We start from the raw sequence: 19,275 nt of genomic DNA, 5'->3' as shown, positions 1-19,275 counted from the left end.
GAATTGGTAGGAATTAGCTCTTTCTGAATACTGTATTATGAAAGCCACAGTTGTTAAAATAATTTGGTACTGACACTATCAGATATCAGTGTAACTAAATTGAGATTTTGGTAAAAAAAAATGCAGGGATAAGTATATTTAGTATGTTAAAGTCTAATTTTCAAGTCAGTCTTAAAAGATTGTAATCTCTGAGAATTACTGACAAGTATTTTAGGTAAAGATAAAACCAATCCCTGTTCTACTTCTTTTATGCAAGGTTAAAATAATGAATTAGGTAAGCAAATACTAACTTTTGAAACTAGAGAAGTGAAGAAAATGCCAGTGGGCAAGACAGCTCAGAAGACCAGATGTGTACCAGACAAACTGCTAGGGGCATGGGGAGCATATTTGCCACACATTTGAAACAAGGAAAATATCCTTAGAAAGTCCACAGTTTTCATAAAAGTCAGTAAAAGAGAAATCCTCCGAAAGAAAACTAGAAATTACTTACATGTGCAGTTTTTAAGCACATGCAGATTGCCAAGAAATATGGAAAGGGTATTCAGTCATGTTCAAAACAAAAAGTTTTAAAACAAGATACTATTTTATTTTATATCAGCTGGCAGTGATTTTAAATTTGCTTCTCAGTAATGGCACCATGTAGGAAGTGTGAAACGATAGTGTTTTTTAGAAGAAATTTAGCAAGTGTATGTCAAAATATGAAATACTTTTTTAATATAGGAGGTCTACTTACAACAGAAGTCATACAAAGACTGTGAAAACGTGTGACAAAGGTTTTTAGCGAGCATGTTACTGTGGTTGATTATGGCACGCCTCTACAGGACAGGGTAGATACTTATATTTTGGTATAGGAAGATATTCAGGCTGTAAAGGAAGTAGCTGGTATGCAACAAGGGCATTTCAAGAGAGTGATGAGTATTATGTTAAATGAAGCCTGTGTTTGCATAGTGAATGTATTGAAGGAAGCATGGGCTTGTGATAGTAACTGGTGTGGTTTGTTGGCGATCAGGGGGTTGTTTTCTACTTTGTGTTCTGTACTACCAGAGAGTGATTTTTTTGTTTTGTTTTTTTGTTTTGTTTTGTTTTTAGCATGAACCTATATTTTACAATTATAACTTTGAAAGACTTTTTGGTGTCTGTTATACATACTGATACTTTAAAAAGCAGGATTTTACCAGAAAACCTTCTTCTGTCTTTATTGTGTTAAGATGGCAAATGGGGGCTGGAGAGATTGCTTGGCCCTAAAGAGTTTGAATTCCCAGCACCCACCTGGTGACTCACTGCTATCTGTGTCTCAAGTTCCAGGGATTGTTTACAGATATACATGTAGGGAAAACCTATAACTACTAAAAAAAAATAGTAAATTTCAAAAATGACAGGTGGTTTTCTTCTCCCAAAAATACTCAGAAGAAATCTGATAATTGAAACAAAGTTATTTTCTTTAATCCTAAGCGTGTTTTAACCATTCTGAGGCAAATTACTGCATTGAGTTGGCTGAAACCCTTAACATCTCTTTGTAAGTAAAAAAAAATTAATAGTGTGTCCCAGAAGGAAAGTGTATTTTAGATATATGCTTAAATGATTCTTTTTTATATATAATTTGTTTATTCTTTTCTTATATATTACATCCCCACTGCAGTTCTCCCCTACCTCCACTTTTGCCTCTCTTCTCTCCTAGATCCACTCCTCCTCCATTGCCCTTCAGAAAAGAGCAGCCCTCCGGGGATACCAATCGATAATGCTGCATATCACATATGCACCACAGCACAAGTTACAAAAAGACCAAGCATATACTCTCATAGCAAGACTGGGGGTGAGCCAACCCAGTAGGAAAAGAGTCCCTAGAGTAGACAAGAGTCGGGGACAACCCCACACCAAGCTACACAAATACAGTGTGTATGTAAAGGACCTAGAGCGGACCCATGCACACTCCCTGATTATCACTTTAGTCTCTGTGAGCTCTGTGTACTGTGTTCTTAAGGTGTCCTTGACCCCTCTGATTCCTCAGTTCTTTCTCCCTTCTTCCATAGTATTTCCTAAGCTCCGCCTAATGCTTGGCTGTGGATCTTTGCCTCTGCTCCCATCAGTTGCTAGATGAAGCCTCTCTGATGATTGGGCTACTCCCTAGTTTATAAGATTAGCAGAGTATCATTTAGAATCATTTCATTGACCCCTTCCTCCCTCCGTCCCTCCCTCCGTCCCTCCCTCCCTCCCTTCCTTCCTTCCTTTTTTGCTAGTTATGTTTGGTTCTACCCTAGATCTCTAGGCTATTCAGACTGTAGTTTCTGGCCCTTCAGGCAGTGTCGTGTGGTCTCCCTTTCATGGTTCTCAAGCTGAACCAATCACTGGTTGGCTACTCCCTCAAGTTCTGTGTCACTGTTAACCCTAGTGCACTTTGCCAGACAGGACAAGTTATAGGTTGAAGGTTTTGTGGCTGGCTTGATATCCCAGTCTTACCACTGGAAGCTTTGTCTTAGTTAGAGAAGATGGCTGGGTCAGGCTCCATATCCCCTATTACTAAGTCTTCACTGGGCTTACTTTTGTAGATGACAGAAAGTTTGCGTTGCATAGGTTTCCATATAACCTCAAAATTCCCCTCCTCTAATTCCAAAGTCTCTTCCAGTACTCTCCTTCTATTCCCTCAGTTCACCTGTGAAATGTGTTCTGTTTCTCCTTCCCTGGGGAGGTCCACGTGTCCCCTCTTGAGTCCTCCTTGTTACTTAGCCTCTCCGGGTCTGTGGATTATAGCATGGTTATCCTTTAATTAACAGCTAATATTCACTTATAAATGGGTACATATTATATTTGTCTTTTTGGGTCTGGGTTACCTCACTCAGGGTGATTTTTGTTTTACTAGTTCCATCCATTTGCCTGCAAATTTCATAATGTAAATTTTAAATTTTTTAACAGCTGTGTTGGCACAACTCCATTGTGTAAATGTACATTTTCTTTATCCATTTTTTTGGTTGAGGGACATGTATGTTTTCTGTTTCTGGGTACCATAAATAAAGCTGCTATGAATGATTCTTTTAAAAACTTAAGTTCCCTCAGGGAAAAATGATCACCCATAATTCACTTTTTTGCATTGTGCTTGGTATTATTTAGGTTGTTCTCATCTTTCTCAGCATTTGTTCAAGCATTATCCTGCCACTAACGTCATTGACAGGGCCTTTGTGCTTTGAAGTCTCCTTCGGGAGGGATATCATTTGGTTAAGGGTCAAGAGCAAAGAGCTCTGTTTATTTAATATGAAAGCTGGGGTCAGTTTTATTCTTAGGTTTTGCTTCATCTATTTCAATATTTAGTTTCTATAACAACTGAGGTATGCTTTACAGTTGGGTCACAAAAGAAATCTGTAGGTGTTAAGAAACGTATTTTTTCAACTGGGAAAAGAAGGTATGTGGTAACACCTTTTCAGCTTTTACAGGCCACGTCTGTTTCCAAGAATACTGTATTTGATTGATGTCATTGGCAGCCCTCACTCTTCACCTCGTGCTGGGAAAGGTTGCTGATTGTTAATTCCACTATAATTAGTTAATGAGACAAATTAAAAAAAGTAGCTCGAAGAGAGATCCCTCCTGCTGCGGAAGAATTGTAGTTCTTAGTAGAACTCTTCAATTGGAATGTCTCTGGTTAATAAAGCTTTTCTTTAAAGAGGTCATCTCTTGTCGACTGTGATTGATAGTACTTAAGTCTATATTCTTCATCTCACTGGACTTACATGTTAGAGATACGGAGCCACATAAGTGGCAGAAATGCAGTCAGAAGTCCAGTCATCTATACAAAGGAAACATCAAAGGAATGCTTTAAACTCTTAATGTTACATCTTTTACAATCTGTGTCACACTGTAAATGGAAAATATTTCTCTCTTTTTTTAAAGTTACTGAAGCTGTAAGATGATCAATGCTTTTCCCCACATTACAGGAACTGCCTTCTGTTGAAGAAGTGACTGTTATTTTGCCCGAAGATATTGAACTAAAGCCTCTTGGGAATGTTTCAAGCATTATTGAACAATTAGGTGTGTAAGTAACTTTTATTAACAAAATTTATGTCCAAGCACACAGTGACAATAGCTTAAGGAATTGATGTTGTAAATTTTCTTTGAAACATACGGTTTATCTTGGTCATTAAACTGGAAAGAATAATGCTCAGTTTTGAGGTAAATATATTTTTTCTTGTCCTTGCTGACAGTTTTTGAGAGTTTGCTCTGATTTGGTTTACTTTATTGGCTGTAACAAGTTGACAAAAATTTAGAGATGTAAAACAGCATAAATTTCCTATTTAACAGTTTTGTGGACACATAGTCTGATACAGGTCTGGTCTTGGTAGCTAAAACCAGATGTCCAAGAATGCTGAGCCCCATTCTTTTTTTTTTCTTTTTTTTTAAAAATATTTATTTATTTATTATGCATACAATATTTTGTCTGTGTGTATGCCTTCAGGCCAGAAGAGGGCACCAGACCCCATTACAGATGGTTGTGAGCCACCATGTGGTTGCTGGGAATTGAACTCAGGACCTTTGGAAGAGCAGGCAATGCTCTTAACCTCTGAGCCATCTCTCCAGCCCCCCTGAGCCCCATTCTTAGGCTCTTTGGAGGAGTCCTTTTTTTGCTGTTCTTTTTGGTTTCTAGACTCCGCTCCCATGTTTCCTGTTTCATGTCTCTCTTTCTCATTCTTTTTTGTTTTTGTTTTTGTTTTTGTTTTGAGACATGTTTTCTCTGTGTCGTGGAATTCTGTGTAGATCAGGCTAGCCTCAAATCAGAAATCCACTTGCTTCTGTCTGTGGAATGCTGGGGTTAAAGGCAAGTGTCAACTCCACCCAGCATCTTCATTCTTAAAGCCAGGGATTTATTTTCTGTGTGACCTTTCACCACCATTACATCTTTTTTGCTTATCTTTTGGAAAGGTTCCCTCCACAGTCAGCCAAGACAGTACAATCAACAGTAACTCCTGAGGATGGGGAAGCCCCTCATTCGCACCACGCCTCTTGTCTTGGACTGTGGGAAAGCGATGGAGCTGTTCTTTGTAAATGCATGTTATGTGTGAAGAATATAGAGATTTGCCTTCAAGAATATGAACTCCATCCTCTCCCATTAACCCTAGATTGGCTAAGGACAGAAGTTAGCAGATTTTCTCAGAAAGATTAACAATCAAAGGATAAAGTGCTTGACCCTACGAGGACCTGAGCCAAGCAAGAAATTTTCCCTTCTACAACCCACTAAATATGGCTCATTTTTTCTGTCCCACAACCATAGAATGTAGAGTCTTTGATAATTGGATCTCAGCATCTAGTTACAGTAAAGTTATGGTAATCAACCAAGAACAACTACTGAGTCTTACAATAAGATAAATCTGAGACTACAGTTAGGAGCTGAGGAAGCCATAGGGATTTTGAATTTGGGAAAGAAAACTAAATTATAAGCCCTCTTAATTTCTAAAACCTAGGTAACACAGAATTCAAGTCTTACTCCTGATCAGTTGTATAAGGAACCGAAATGAAACTTTACCTTTTGACCTGTTTCTAAACAATAGCTATACCAATATTTGTAAAAGTTACTATTTACCATAATTTTGTAAATTTTTTTTTCCGAGACAGGGTTTCTCCGTAGCTTTTTTGGTTCCTGTCCTGGAACTAGCTCTTCTAGACCAGGCTGGCCTCGAACTCACAGAGATCTGCCTGCCTCTGCCTCCCAAATGCTGGGATTAAAGGCGTGCACCACCACCGCCCGGCAATTTTGTAAAATTTTGATTTAAATTTGGATTAAAGTAAAAATCTCTATTTTTATAAAAGTAATTCTAAAACTTCTGTTACTACATTTACTGCTTTTACATTTACTCCATGATATATTTTTACATTTTATTTACTGTGTGTATGTGTGAGGTCTCCTGAATTTGACATCATGGATTTATATTTAGAATTTAGAACTACTAATTTCAGTACTAAATTGAGATATAAAAAAATTGAGTTACTTTTCATAATATGAGCTTCCAGTGAACGTAACTATCTGTATAGTATGATAATTCTGTGTTACTGTGCTGTATGTGTGTTGCACATTACTGTGTAGACCAACTTAAAATCTGTAACATTTACAAGAATTGGGGGTTATGCTAAGCCCTCAGGATACTATGTGTTTGGATTTAGGAAAGAAAGGTATATCCTAGAAATTACAGTGGGCCTGTTGTCACCCTTTTCATTTACTCAGAGGAAGATGCATTCATGTCAGTAAACTAGCAGACGTTCTCCATAGTGGAAGTTTGTGACTAGATGCTGATAGATCTTCTTTGTAAATCATAACCTGTTCTTTGTTTGTTTTCTAGTAATAATTGAGTCTCTGACTAACATGCCTCCAGTAAATGAGGATACTATCATCTTCAGAAGTGACCGACAAGCAGCAGGAAAGGTCTGTTAAAACTCGTCTTACAGATTTATTTTTTCTGGTGTCTCCTAGCTGTCTTAAGAGTTTGTTAATTTAAGTAGACAAATCATCAAGTTTCGATTCATTCTCAGTACTGTATTTTGTAAATTGGCTTCCTATTCCTCAGAGTTCTCTGCTGCATGGATCAGTGCATTCACATGTGTCTGTCAGAGACGTCAAGGGCAGAAGTTCTAAACACTGCATATGACATTGCTGTTGTCCACAGGTACTCAGAGCCGAGTTAGGATTCCCACAGGGTAGTCATAGCTGTCATTCTTGTTTTCAAAGTTAGTGGCTTTGAAACTCTTCAGATTTTGGTTTCTTCAGGTCAAAGTGCAGAGTGGAATCTTTTAAATGGAAAATATTTTAGCAACAAATTCAGTGTTGCTCTATGCTCAAAGTAGGAGGTTATCAATATAGATTTATTAGCCAGGTCCACTGGAGCCATTTTTCTCTCTTATCGGTAAGCATGTATGTCCGTACTTAATCTGAAAACATATACTTTGCTCGTACTAAACAGGTATTAATTTAAAAATTAAATGTGCTGGGTATTTGTATATTTCCTTGAAAACATGAGTAAGAAACCCGTGGCGCTCTGCAACATGCTTTTGGAATTTAGTTCTTCCAAGATGAATTTTTTTGTTTTGTTTGTTTGTTTTGTTTTGTTTGTTTTGCTTCAGGAGATCAAAGTAAGTTACACTGAGTCAGTAAGAAGAAATTATTATTGGGCAAGCTCCTATACTTTTCTTGGTTCTCTGCTGTCCCCACTGTTTTAATTTTAAAACAGCTTAGAAAGGATCGAGTTTTACCTTTCACCACACACATATGTTTAATTTGGCTGACTAGATACCCACAACTAATTACAAAGCAGTTGGCAGGATTTATTGGCATTGAAAACTATTTTTATTTGTGGGAAACACGATGAAGGGAGGAAGATTTCTGAGTGTAGAATGATGCTGTTCTTTTCCTCCCTTGAAAACTTAGGCTGAACATTTATGGTGCCAGTGCACATCTCAGTACACTTGAGGGAAAGCCTTAGACTGGAAAGAGGGAAGGAGTGGGAGAGGCTACATGACTGTATGTGGGTAATTTTCCACGCCTGCTGTGCTATTTCAGAAGAAAATAGTTTTGCTCCAGCAAGAACAGAATGCGTGCTGGCGTCCTCAAGGAAGTGGTAACAGAATGGAGAAGGAAGAAGCAGGGAAATTTCACTTTTTGGTTTTTCTTTTAATTAAGAATAAAATTATCAAAAGTGATTGTTTCTCCAGTTCTGATTATTGTTTTTATGACATCTTTTTTCTCAAGATCTTGGGCAATTTTATTTTTAGAATACATGCTTTGCTAATTCAGTCTTTTAAAATGGCGTTTTTATATCCCAAATAATGTGAATTTTTAGACTTATAAGTGAGACTAATAAACGTTGATATACATTAGATGAAAGTTATACATGGAGGCAAAAATTACATCTGGGTTTAAATTTTATTTAGAGAACTTTGTAAATTTGAAAGGGGGAAGGTAAATTCAACAGTCTGAGCAGGATTGGATGAGACCCTACCTCAAACAAAGAAGAAGGTAGAATAGAATTAGACTCTAGCACCCTTTCTCCATAATAGGGTTGGAGCAAAGGAGGGTAAAGATATTTGTGAAGCAAACCAGTGCCCAGAATAGGAAATGCAAACTGTTTTAGGTCTGTTTCCTGACAGATTTCTATTTAGAGAAAGTAGAAGAAGGACTCAGACCCCAGGTAGAAGGGGTGGTGTAGCTCATCCTCCACTAGAGTCTGTATGGTCCTGCTGGGCCAGAGGTCTCACCCACTGATGGGCCTTGCATTCTAGATATGTTCCCTCCCTTAGTCTATGTGTAAAGATGCTTTGTGGTGGTTCAGAGTCAATGTCTGCTCCCAGTCTGTAAACATGACTTTCTGTGCTTTTCTCACAGAGTAAAATTCCCTTTGTTTTAATTTCACATTAGGTGCTCTGCAGTTACACACTTTCTGAAGTTGAGTAGAATGTCAGGGCAGGGTGCAGGACTCCTAGGAGACAGTATGAGAAGGAATATTACCCAGAACCCTGTGTGTAGAGCTGCTTCCCAGTTTCACCCCCAATATTCAGCTTCAGATCTGCACTCTTGAGGATCATAAGGTTTTTTCATTTGTTTTGTTTTAAAATAACCTTATTGCATCCTTCTTTGTAATAATCTTGATTAGGTAAATTACTTACTTTGAATTCAACCCAGTTTTCCTGTGATTAAGGTAGGACCAGGTAGCTACCAGTACTTGTGGATACTAAATCTGTCATAATCTTCCTTTCACTTGCTACATGATACATTTTTTTTCCTAAAATTTTATAATGGTTTAAATGTAGCTATGAAGAACAAACATTTGAGATCCCAAGGAAAGAGTTAATTAAAATGTGTTCAGGAATTTCAGTGTTGCAGTTTTAGTGCAAACCATGCCAGAAGTTGTCATAGTGATCCTCTGGGAAAATCATTCCCACAGTTAAGAAATGGAATCACACTATCCAGGGAATGAGATCCTGGGAATGAGCCTTACGTACCATGTATTACATGGGAACTATAATATAATGGCTACCATGTAGTATTGAAGTCAGAGATTATTGCTGTCTTAAACATGTTTATTCAAGAAGTTAAGTTTGTTAAATTACTAAAGAAGGTAAGATAATGACTTAAGTTTAGGCCAGTAAGAGTGGTAGTGCTGATGGTCCCATCCCATACTGCTCTCATTGGACGAAGTCTGCTGTTTTTCTAAACCTTTTCAAAGCATTTATCTTTCTATTTTGTTAATTTTTTTATTGCTTTATAAATAATAGCATTTCCACTTCTCTCTTCCCACTCCCCCCCTCACCCTCCAGTCCTAAGAGAGGGTAGGGTACCCTGCCCTGTGAGAAGTTCAAGACCCTCCTCCCTCCATCCAGGCCTAGGTAGGTGTACATACAAACAGACTAGAATCCCAAAAAAGCCAGTACATGCAGTAGAGACAAATCCCAGTGCTATTACCACTGGCTTCTCAGTCAGCCCCCATTGTCACCCACATTTAGAGAGTCCAGTTTGATCACATTCTCGTTCAGTCCCAGTCCAGCTAGCTTTAGTGAGCTCCCATTAGATCAGGCACACTGTCTCAGTGGGTGGACCAACCCCTGGTGGGCCTGACTTCCTTGCTCATCTTTTCCCTCCTTCTGCTCTTCAACTGGACCTTGGAAGTTCAGTCCAGTGCTCCAATGTGGGTCTCTGTCTCTTATCTCCATCCATCGCCAGAAAGAGGTTCTGTAGTGATATTAAAGATATTCATCAGTGTAACTGTGGAACAAGGCCAGTTCAGGCACCCTCTACTACCCAAGGACCTAGCTGGCAACAACATCCCCATGGACACCTGGGAACCCCTCTAGAGCTAAGTCTATTGCCAACCCTAAAATGGCTCCCTTAATTAAGATATCTTCTTCTCTGCTCCCATATCTACCCTTCCTCCATCTCAACCATCCCACTCCCCCAAGCTCTCCCCAGTCCTCCTTTTCTCCCTTCTCTCTCCCCCTCTCCCCTTCTCCCCACCCCCATGCTCCCAACTATTGCCTGGCGATCTTGTCTGCTTCCAGTTTCCAGGAGGATCTATGTATGTTTTTCTTTGGGTTTATCTTATTATTTAGCTTCTCTAGGATTGCGACTATAGGCTCAATGTCCTTTGTTTATGGCTAGAATGCACTAATGAGTCAGTACATGCCATATTCCTCTTTTTGGGTCTGGGTTATCTCACTCAGGATAGTGTTTTCTATTTCCATCCATTTGCATGCAAAATTTAAGATGTCATTTTTTTACCGCTGAGTAGTACTCTAATGTGTATATATTCCACACTTTCTTTATCCATTCTTCCATTGAGGGGCATCTAGATTGTTTCCAGGTTCTGGCTACTCCAAATAATGCTGTTATGAACATAGTTGAACAAATGCTTTTGTAGTATGATTGGGCATCTCTTGGGTATGTTCCCAAGAGTGGTATTGAGGTAGGTTGACTCCCAATTTTCTGAGAAACCACCACACTGATCTCCAAAATGGATGCACAAGTTTGTATTCCCACCAGCAATGGATGAGTGTTCCCCTTACTCCACATCCTCTCAAGCATAGGTTATCTTTGGTGTTTTTGCTTTTAGTCATTCTGACAAGTGTAAGATGGTGTCTCAAAGTTGTTTTGATTTGCATTTCCCCTGCTAAGGAAGTTGAACATGACCTTAAGTGTCTCTTGGCCATTTGAACTTCTTCTGTTCAGAATTCTCTGTTCAGTTCAGTACCCCGTTTTTTAATTGGGTCATTTAGAATTTTAATGTCTAGTTTCTTGAGTTTTTTATATATTTTGGAGATCAGTCCTTTGTCTGATGTGGGGTTGGTGAAGATCTTCTCCCATTCAGTAGGTTGCCTTTTTGTCTTAATGACAGTGTCCTTTGCTTTACAGAAGCTTCTCTGTTTTAGGAGGTCCCATTTATTCAATGTTGCTCTTATTGTCTGTGCTGCTGGGGTTATACGCAGGAAGTGGTCTCCTGTGCCCATGTGTTGTAGAGTACTTCCCACTTTCTCTTCTATCAGGTTCAGTGTGGTCAGATTTATATTGAGGTCTTGAATCCATTTGGACTTGAGTTTTGTACATGGCAACAGATATGGATCTATTTTCATTCTTCTACAGGCTGACATCCAGTTATGCCAGCACCATTTGTTAAAGATGCTTGCTTTCTTCTATTGTATAATTTTAGCTCCTTTGTCAAAAATCAAATGTTCATAGAGTTTGAAGTCAGGGATGGTAATGCCTCCGGAAGTTCCTTTATTGTATAGGATTGTTTTGGCTATCCTGGGTTATTTGTTTGTTTGTTTTAGCCCAGGCTGGTTTCCTGCTCACAGAGATCCGCCTGCTTCTGCCTCTCAAGTGCTGGGATTAAAGGTGAGCACCACCACTGCTGGGCATTAAATTATTTTTAATTAAAAGAAGTATTAACATATTTCAGAATGTTTTTATTTTTATTACTTTAATTGAAACTTTTTTTTTCAAGTATTTGTAAACTTAAGAGTAGTCTTACCTTTGCTCTTTAATGAAGGCAAATGAAAGATTGACTCACAAAATGAGACCACATAACAAAAGCAAGTATCCAAGGGTTGGTGAATCAGCACATGAGTGCCATTAATAAGCTGGTGAAGGAAGTAATGTACATCTTTAATCATCATGCTTTCAGCTCTGGCAGTTGAGCCTCTCCCAAAATTCCATCATGGCATTACATATGATGCTCAACTATTTGCATCTCCCTGAAACTGCCTTAAACAGAACAGGTTAATGAAGTGAGCTGGATCACAAAGGAGGATCCTGTGTCCACTTGCTGCAGCTGTAGAGAACAGGACAGTCAGTCTCTGAGTTGCAGCAGTTCTCCAGCTCCTTGCAGCACTGTGCCAGCTGCTCTGCTTTTTAAACTAAGGAAAGCCAGGGCTTCATTTTACAAAAATGCCAGCGTTTTATGAAAACAACATTGACATTTTATCTTTTGATTCAGAAGCTTGCTTTTATATTTTCCATCATATGATTTCAATTTTTGACTCCATCCTGTAATTCAGTGTAGCATGTAACTCATGAACATTGATAGAAAAGTTCATTACTTACATCTAACAGGTACCACCAAAATTATTTGAATTGGCAAAAAATAAACTTATACTTATTTAAGAAAAGAAATGTTTAATAAAACTGTTGCATTTATAATCAAAATATAAGAACTCTGAGTGTAAAAAGTAAAATGATTTATTTGCTGTAACATAGAATTGCCTTGTTTTAGCAATTATATTTTAAAAATCTTGCTATCTTTTTAAACCATTATTGAAAGGTACATATTCTGTGTCCTCTGTTTTATAGATATTTGAGATCTTTGGACCTGTTGCCCATCCATTTTATGTGTTACGGTTTAATTCTTCAGACCACATTGAGAGTAAAGGCATCAAAATAAAGGATACTATGTATTTTGCTCCATCTATGAAAGACTTCACTCAGTATATATTCCCAGAAAAACTCAAACAGTAAGTGCTCCATTGCTATGTTCTTCATTGTCATTTATATTTTTAAGAATCTGATCCTTAAGGATCACATCAGATATTTGCATTACAATTCATAACAGTAGCGAAATTAATAGTTATGAAGTGGCCATGTAGAGAATCACACAACATAAGGAACTGTATTAAATGGTTGCAGCATTAGGGAGGTTGAGAACCACTGCCCTAGATAATAGTTTCTTATAGTTAAATGGTGGCTGTATTCTAGACACCTTATTTTTCTTTCTATAACATCTTTGAGAGCTGTGATTTCTCATCACTGTTAACAGGCAGAAAATGTGTATATTTATACATTATCCAAAGAAGCCACGAGGATCACAGCATTCAACGAACATAGACATCTTTTGAGTTCTAGTTCACTGCAGTTTTTTTTTCCTGTCACATACATTATTATTCAAACTACTTCAATATTAGCATTACTACATAATTATTCCCAATATAAGTAAAAATTTAAAGAACTGTTTTGTTTGGTTTGTAAGATGAGGTGTCATGTATCCCTAGCTGGACTCATCTTTGTCCTCCTGCCTCCATTTCCCAAGTGCTGAGTTTACAAGTTTATTCCACCATAGCCTTATACAAAATACTCTGAACTCTCCCTTGTAAGAAGTTCTTTGTACCATTTTTGTCTTAAATCAGGTTCCTAAAATTCATTTACTACTACAGAGGTAAAAGTTTTATCTTCATATGGACAAGTCATTTATAAGAATGTAAAGTAGAACCATTTGACCTTCATTATTTTTCTAGCTGTGTGTGGTTAATTTTCTATATGAATTAGTGATGGGATAAGTGAATGAAACGAATACTAAGTCATAAAGGTTTATATTTTAGATAATGCTTGAGCAATAGCCATCTCATTCTTCCTTGAATATTAAGATGTATATGCTCAAAAGGGTTTTCTGAAACTGCTTACAAATATAGTTAAATAAAAGCAACTTTTTATTCTTGATTTTTCAATTCTGAAAAGAAATATGAATAAACCAGAAAAGTGAGTAGTGAGGCTGAACTATAGCAACCCTACCCATCCCTTCACTTTGATATCTCCTTGTTCCTACCTTTTGTAGGGCTTGGCTTTTGGAGTATAGTAGTTCAGCCCCTTGGCAGTTCCAGGCCTAGCAAGACCAGTTTAATTAGCTTTCTGTCCACTTGCTGTCTTGTTGCTTGATTTTTCTTTGGCAAATAATAGATTTCTTGCAGTAGACATTCTAGCTAATGAGCTTTCCTGTTAGCTCTATAAACTCCATACCAAGGATCTTGTACATCATTTCTTATACTGACTATATTCAAAAGAAGCACTGGATTTATGTGAGGTTAACAGGTTAATGACAGCTGGCCAGATGACACAATAGTCATTTATGATACACTTATAGAATGTCAAAGATTCTATATCTAATGTCAGTGAAAAATTTAAAGCAATTTAGTTTTTATTTTGTGACAAATAAAATTTTGTCGTTGGCAAATGTATTTTAGTGGCATTAATTCCAGAGAATCTCATTTACTTTTAAGATCTAATTTAAAGTACCAAGAACATCTAGTCAGAATAATTTATATTAATGTAGTTGAGTAACAAAGATGGCTGAAACAATGAGATGGTTAAGATTAAACATTTAAAAAATGAGGTTTCAGAAGTTATAATTATACTTTTTTCACATTGTAAAACTTCCTACCCGAAGTTACTAATTCCATCTCTAATGACTCATTTCATATAGGCGTCTGACACTGTCCTTCAGAATATTCGGTGCTCCTCCTCCTCTCCAAACTCATCAATCTTTTTTTATCTATTTGATTTGAAAACCACTCCTGGAGAATTCTTGGTATTTTTTTTTAGGTGAAGTAAAGAGCAAGAACTTGTGTCTTTGCCTCTACCTGTTCCTGGAAGCCTTAGAAAAGGAATTGCTCTGTTTTTCATGTCTGCAGCAGCTAAAGCATCTTTTGTGTGTGGGTGTGGAACAGAGTTTTGTACAAAGATCAGGCATCTTAAAAAGTGAAAATCAAAAGTGCAAAATCACTTACTCTTCACAGTGTAGATGAGATCTCAGTTCCCCAGTGCTGACACTTGCATGTGCCCTGTGTGTGTGTGTGTGTGTGTGTGTGTGTGTGTTTCTTATAAGATGAACATGTTATGTGAAAACAAAAGATAGTCTTTTAGCTTTTTCCCATTTCCATATAAAAGTACAGGTGGAACTCATTTAATTTCCCAAGGTGTTAGGTTCTGTATGTTCTTAACAAAATCTGATCTTTTCTAGGGACAGAGGATCGGATGCCTCTTGGAAAAATGATCAGGAACCACCTCCAGAAGTTAGTATGAGCCTCTTTACTTAATATTTCACAAAGCAGCACATGCCTTAGTCATACACATTAACTAATTCTGACTTATTTACCTTGTAATTCTCATTTTTATCAACTGGTAGACAAAAAATGTTCTTACTTACAATTGAGTTTGTTCTTCGGTTTAGTGAATGTGTAGTACCTGATGGCATTTGCTGTGATGCCTTTATAGTATGTCAACCTTTGGGGGTGGGGTAGAGTCATGAGCAGCTTCTGACTCTTCCAAATGTCCATCTCCATCTTGATTTTATGTTTTGTGTCCATGTCACTGGGACCTTAGTTTTATCTCCTAAGGTGTGCTAGTAATTTAATCTGTCCAGAGATGTATAATTCATTTAGGAATCACATGCATGCAGATGTGTCATTATTTGGTCCCACTCTAGGGGATGTAAAGTTTGTGGTAAAGATTTTAGTGTTGTGGCTTTGGGTTAATTGAAGATTTAATTTCTGAATACTTCAATTATTTCAAACAGTGCTGAAGATCCTGATATGAGTCAGGTTTGTGCCCACTTACAGAGATTTTACAGGAATGAATCGCTTAGCTCAGGGAATAATCTATCTGATATCTACAAAAATGTTATCTCATGATGTTGATGTTGGTACTTACTCACATTCTCTGTTGTGCTCAGGGTATCTTCATAATAAAATTGCATGTTTTAAAGTGTTTAGACGTTCATGTGAGTCTTGAGATTGGTCGTGTTAAACTCTTCATTTTAGGCCTGAAGATTGAAGTTAATAATTTTGGTAATGTTAAGTTCTTGTGAAATTGGTTTGGTTTGATTTGATTTGGTTTTTACAGAATGAAATCCCATGTGCTGTATGATTGTGAGTGTTTGTGGGGTTCCAGGGACCGGGTGTGGCAGTCTAGTTCAAAAAAATGTTGGAATTTAATTTTATATATTTATTAATGACATTTTATAGTCCAAATGAATTCTCCAATTTTTTAAAAAATATTTATTTATTATGTATACAACATTCCTTCCAGGCCAGAAGAGGGCACCAGATCTCATTATAGATGGCTGTGAGCCACCATGTGGTTGCTGGGATTCGAATTCAGGACTTCTAGAAGAGCAGCCAGTGCTCTTAACCACTGAGCCATCTCCAGCCCTGAATTCTCTAATTTTACACTATGGTAAAATGCTGAACATACATAAAAGACGTGGAGATTTCTTAATTTTTTAAACCTCATCTTTATACAATTCTAATGTATATATGAAAAAATTATAGTTGACTTAAATATTTCATGTATACAAAATTGATTTTTTATAAGAAAAATGATTTTAGGAGATGATAGCAAAATTTATTCAAAGCAATCTCTAAAGCTGCTTCGATGAACTTTCCTTCCTCTCCCTCTTGAGTTACTTGACAATTACCAATTCTGTAGTAGGAAGAACAGCTTTGGTTTGCTTTCAGAGCATCTTTACTTTTACATTCTCTGTGCTTTTGACCGTGTGCATATTATTCCCATTTCCTGTTCTGCCAACAAGTCTTCCTTTTCTACTTTTTTAACTCAGCCCCATACTCCTCTTAACACGAAATCATAGAATTTGTTTTATTGCTTGTTGTAAAGAGTGAAATTTGAGATCATGACGAGATTGATGGAAGGCGTGTGTCTGGTTTTGATTGACCAGATCATGGGATGATGATGTTTTGGATCTGGTAGTGTAAAAATAGTTTAATCTTCTTACTGTTTTCTTTGGCAGCTGGCATGATGATGAATCTTAAATCTAAGCAGGAAGTTAGACTTCTGACCAGGGAATATATCTTTCATATCTTAAAATTGCTGATTTTTGGCATTTTAAAGTTATCTATCTGAAGCTTTCTAGGAATTCAATAGACAAATTTTTTAAAAAGGCAAATTTCAAATACCCAGCTTATTAATCTCTTTAGGGCTTAAAAACAAACATAAAAAACACGATTTCTTTTCTGTTACTACTTTAGATGTTAATCCACATATTAATAAGTAGTATTAAGTTCAAATGAGCAACCTTCTCTCATGGTTAATGGTTAAGTAGCAGTTTGAGCCTCATCTACAAGCACCTGTTTTGTTGGCAAAGACGTGATACTTGAATTTCTACTTTTATCTGTAAGGCTTTGGATTTTAGTGATGATGAAAAAGAAAAAGAAGCCAAACAAAGGAAAAAGTCTCAGATTCAAGGGCGGAAAAAACTCAAATCCGAATTGAATGAGTCAGGTGAGTATATTGTTTCTATTTTGGCCTTCTACAAATATGTAAACTAAAATAAAATAGAATATCTGGGTTCTCTCTGTCTCCTGGCGCCCCTCACATTGCAGGCATTACACAGCATGGGCTATGTTGAGAGCCCCAGGAATACTTTCGTTGTTTGAGCTCAATCTGAAGTTATCTTCTAGGATATCAAGCTGAGTCCCTACAGGCAACTGTGCTTATAGTGTGGTTTTCTTAAGGGATAGATTTGCCCATGTTTAGAATTCAGTGGTGTAGCACCCAAATCAGACTCTTTATTTTGACTTTTTCTTTTTAAATATTTTTCACTTCAGTTCATGACAAGCATCTGTTTGTCTGTCTGTCTGTCTGTCTGTCTGTGTTTCTCTGCTCCTTCCTCCTTTGTCTGCCTTGTAGCACTAGAGATCAAATTCATGGCCTTGCACGTACAAGTGCTCAGCTCCTGGTTTCATTTCCAGTGCTATTTTCCATGTCTTTAATGTGATCATTTCAGGAGTGTTACAAAGTGAAATCCTAGTGTATTACACGAGTGTTTGAAATCACACATTTGCTTTGCTGCTCATCATACTTTCTTGGAAATCCATTCAAGTTTCTATATTTATAGATTGTTCCTTTCTTTCCAGAGTCCTGCCCCGTTGGGTGAATTAGACTATACATTGTTTAACTGCTGATCTCTTAAGGAGCATCTGTAGACTATACATTGTTTAACTGCTGATCTGTTAAGGAGCATCTGGCTTATTTCCATTTTTTTTTTTTGGTCAGGAATAAATCTTATATAAGTATATTTGTTTTTTTTAAATAAATTTGTATTTCTCGGGACAAATGCTAAGCAGGAACACAGCCTTCTTTCTGAGCCTTGAGTGTGTGTGGGGGGGGATTGGTGCTTTTGTTGTTTTGTTTTGTGGTTGGATGCAGTTATTGTTAAATATTTTGTCTTGCCTTTCCTAATCCTTAAGCATTAAGTTGTGCCTTTTAAATTCATTTAAAATTGAGTTTTCAGTGGTGTTAGTAACTTAAGGAATAGAAATTATTCTTTAAGCAATTATCTTGATGTATTAAACTGAACTTTAAATTTGCTTTTATGTGTTTCTGCCATCGCAGGTGAAGATTTTGGTGAAGTGCATCAGAATTGGAATGCTTATGGCTCTTCTTCAGAATATTCGAGGGGATATCACAACAGGGAATTCACAAGAGGCTTTCCCAGGGGAAGATATTCCCGAGGAAGCCACAGCAGGCCTCCCCCTCAGCAGTTGTATAACTCAGATCAAATGGCATCTCAGGAGACTTTGGGGTTTCCACCTCAGAGACAAGATAATCCTGTCATGCCCCACTATCCCTTTCCCCCTCCCATGTTTGATATGCATAACTTTTCACTCCCTCCCCCACCCCCACCTCCTTCTGTAAGTATGGGGTGGGCTGCACCTAACATGGCCTCTCATCCCTTACTTAATGTACCATACTCCCTACCACCACCACCCCCTCCCCCACCTCCTCCCCCTCCCTCTCCTGGAGAGAGTAATTCTTCTCATTTTGGACCTTACTATTAGGTATATGCTTGTAGTTTAGAAAAATATGGACTGTTAAGATTATATGTTAAAGACTTTTTTAAAAAGGAAAATCTATCATGGAACTAGATTTTTAAAAAGACATTGTAAAATAGTAAATGAAATGACTCATTTATATGTTCATATATTTTAAATGACTCACTTGTAAGTTCATATATATTTGTGACCTTTGTGAAATGGTGTTCATCTCATTCTTAGAGAAAAATCCAATTTATATAATATTTAAGTAAAATGTTGAATCATGTCCTACACTACCCCATCCACCAAACAATATGTGTTGTCATGGCTGTTAAATATGCTTCTAATGTACTGAACACTGTCTTCTTAGTATAAAGTAAGGTGTTCAAGTCCTACTAAGTGTCTTTAAAATAAAGTATTTTTATAAACTTGACACTTTTGGAATTGATTGTGAGTGCAAGAATTCTTTAAACTTGATTTCTGTAAGCAAGTTCAGTGCATGAAGAAGGAAGACACCATAAGCAGAAGCTCTCGTTAGCTGGCAAATATTAACTGTGTTGACAAACACTCTGTTCTTGTAGGTCTTCATTGCTTATGCGTGTGTAGAAAGCTCTACCATTGAGTCGCTGAGAAATTAAGGTCTGGGGCTGTATATATGTCTTCTGTTCCCAGGCCTTCTGGTATCTGAAATGGGTGACCTGTCTAATGGATGCATAGCGA

General features: G+C 37.3%; 1 protein-coding gene across 1 annotated transcript in view; it reads left to right on the top strand.

Annotated features, from left to right (window-relative positions):
* Naf1 (nuclear assembly factor 1 ribonucleoprotein) overlaps positions 1 to 18,971 on the top strand; it is a 33,773-nt gene extending 14,802 nt beyond the window's left edge. The window contains exons 3-8 of the mRNA XM_057752562.1: positions 3,924 to 4,017; positions 6,318 to 6,400; positions 12,308 to 12,468; positions 14,745 to 14,796; positions 16,918 to 17,020; positions 18,134 to 18,971. Coding sequence (XP_057608545.1) covers positions 3,924 to 4,017; positions 6,318 to 6,400; positions 12,308 to 12,468; positions 14,745 to 14,796; positions 16,918 to 17,020; positions 18,134 to 18,579 — 939 coding nt within the window. The 3' untranslated portion in view covers positions 18,580 to 18,971. The remainder of the gene's footprint in view (positions 1 to 3,923; positions 4,018 to 6,317; positions 6,401 to 12,307; positions 12,469 to 14,744; positions 14,797 to 16,917; positions 17,021 to 18,133) is intronic.
* Positions 18,972 to 19,275: the final 304 nt, after the last annotated feature.

The sequence above is a fragment of the Chionomys nivalis genome, chromosome 20 (assembly GCF_950005125.1).
Source record: "Chionomys nivalis chromosome 20, mChiNiv1.1, whole genome shotgun sequence".
NCBI lineage: Eukaryota > Metazoa > Chordata > Mammalia > Rodentia > Cricetidae > Chionomys > Chionomys nivalis.
Note: the sequence above shows the minus strand (reverse complement) of the source record. Positions and strands in the feature narration are given on the sequence as shown.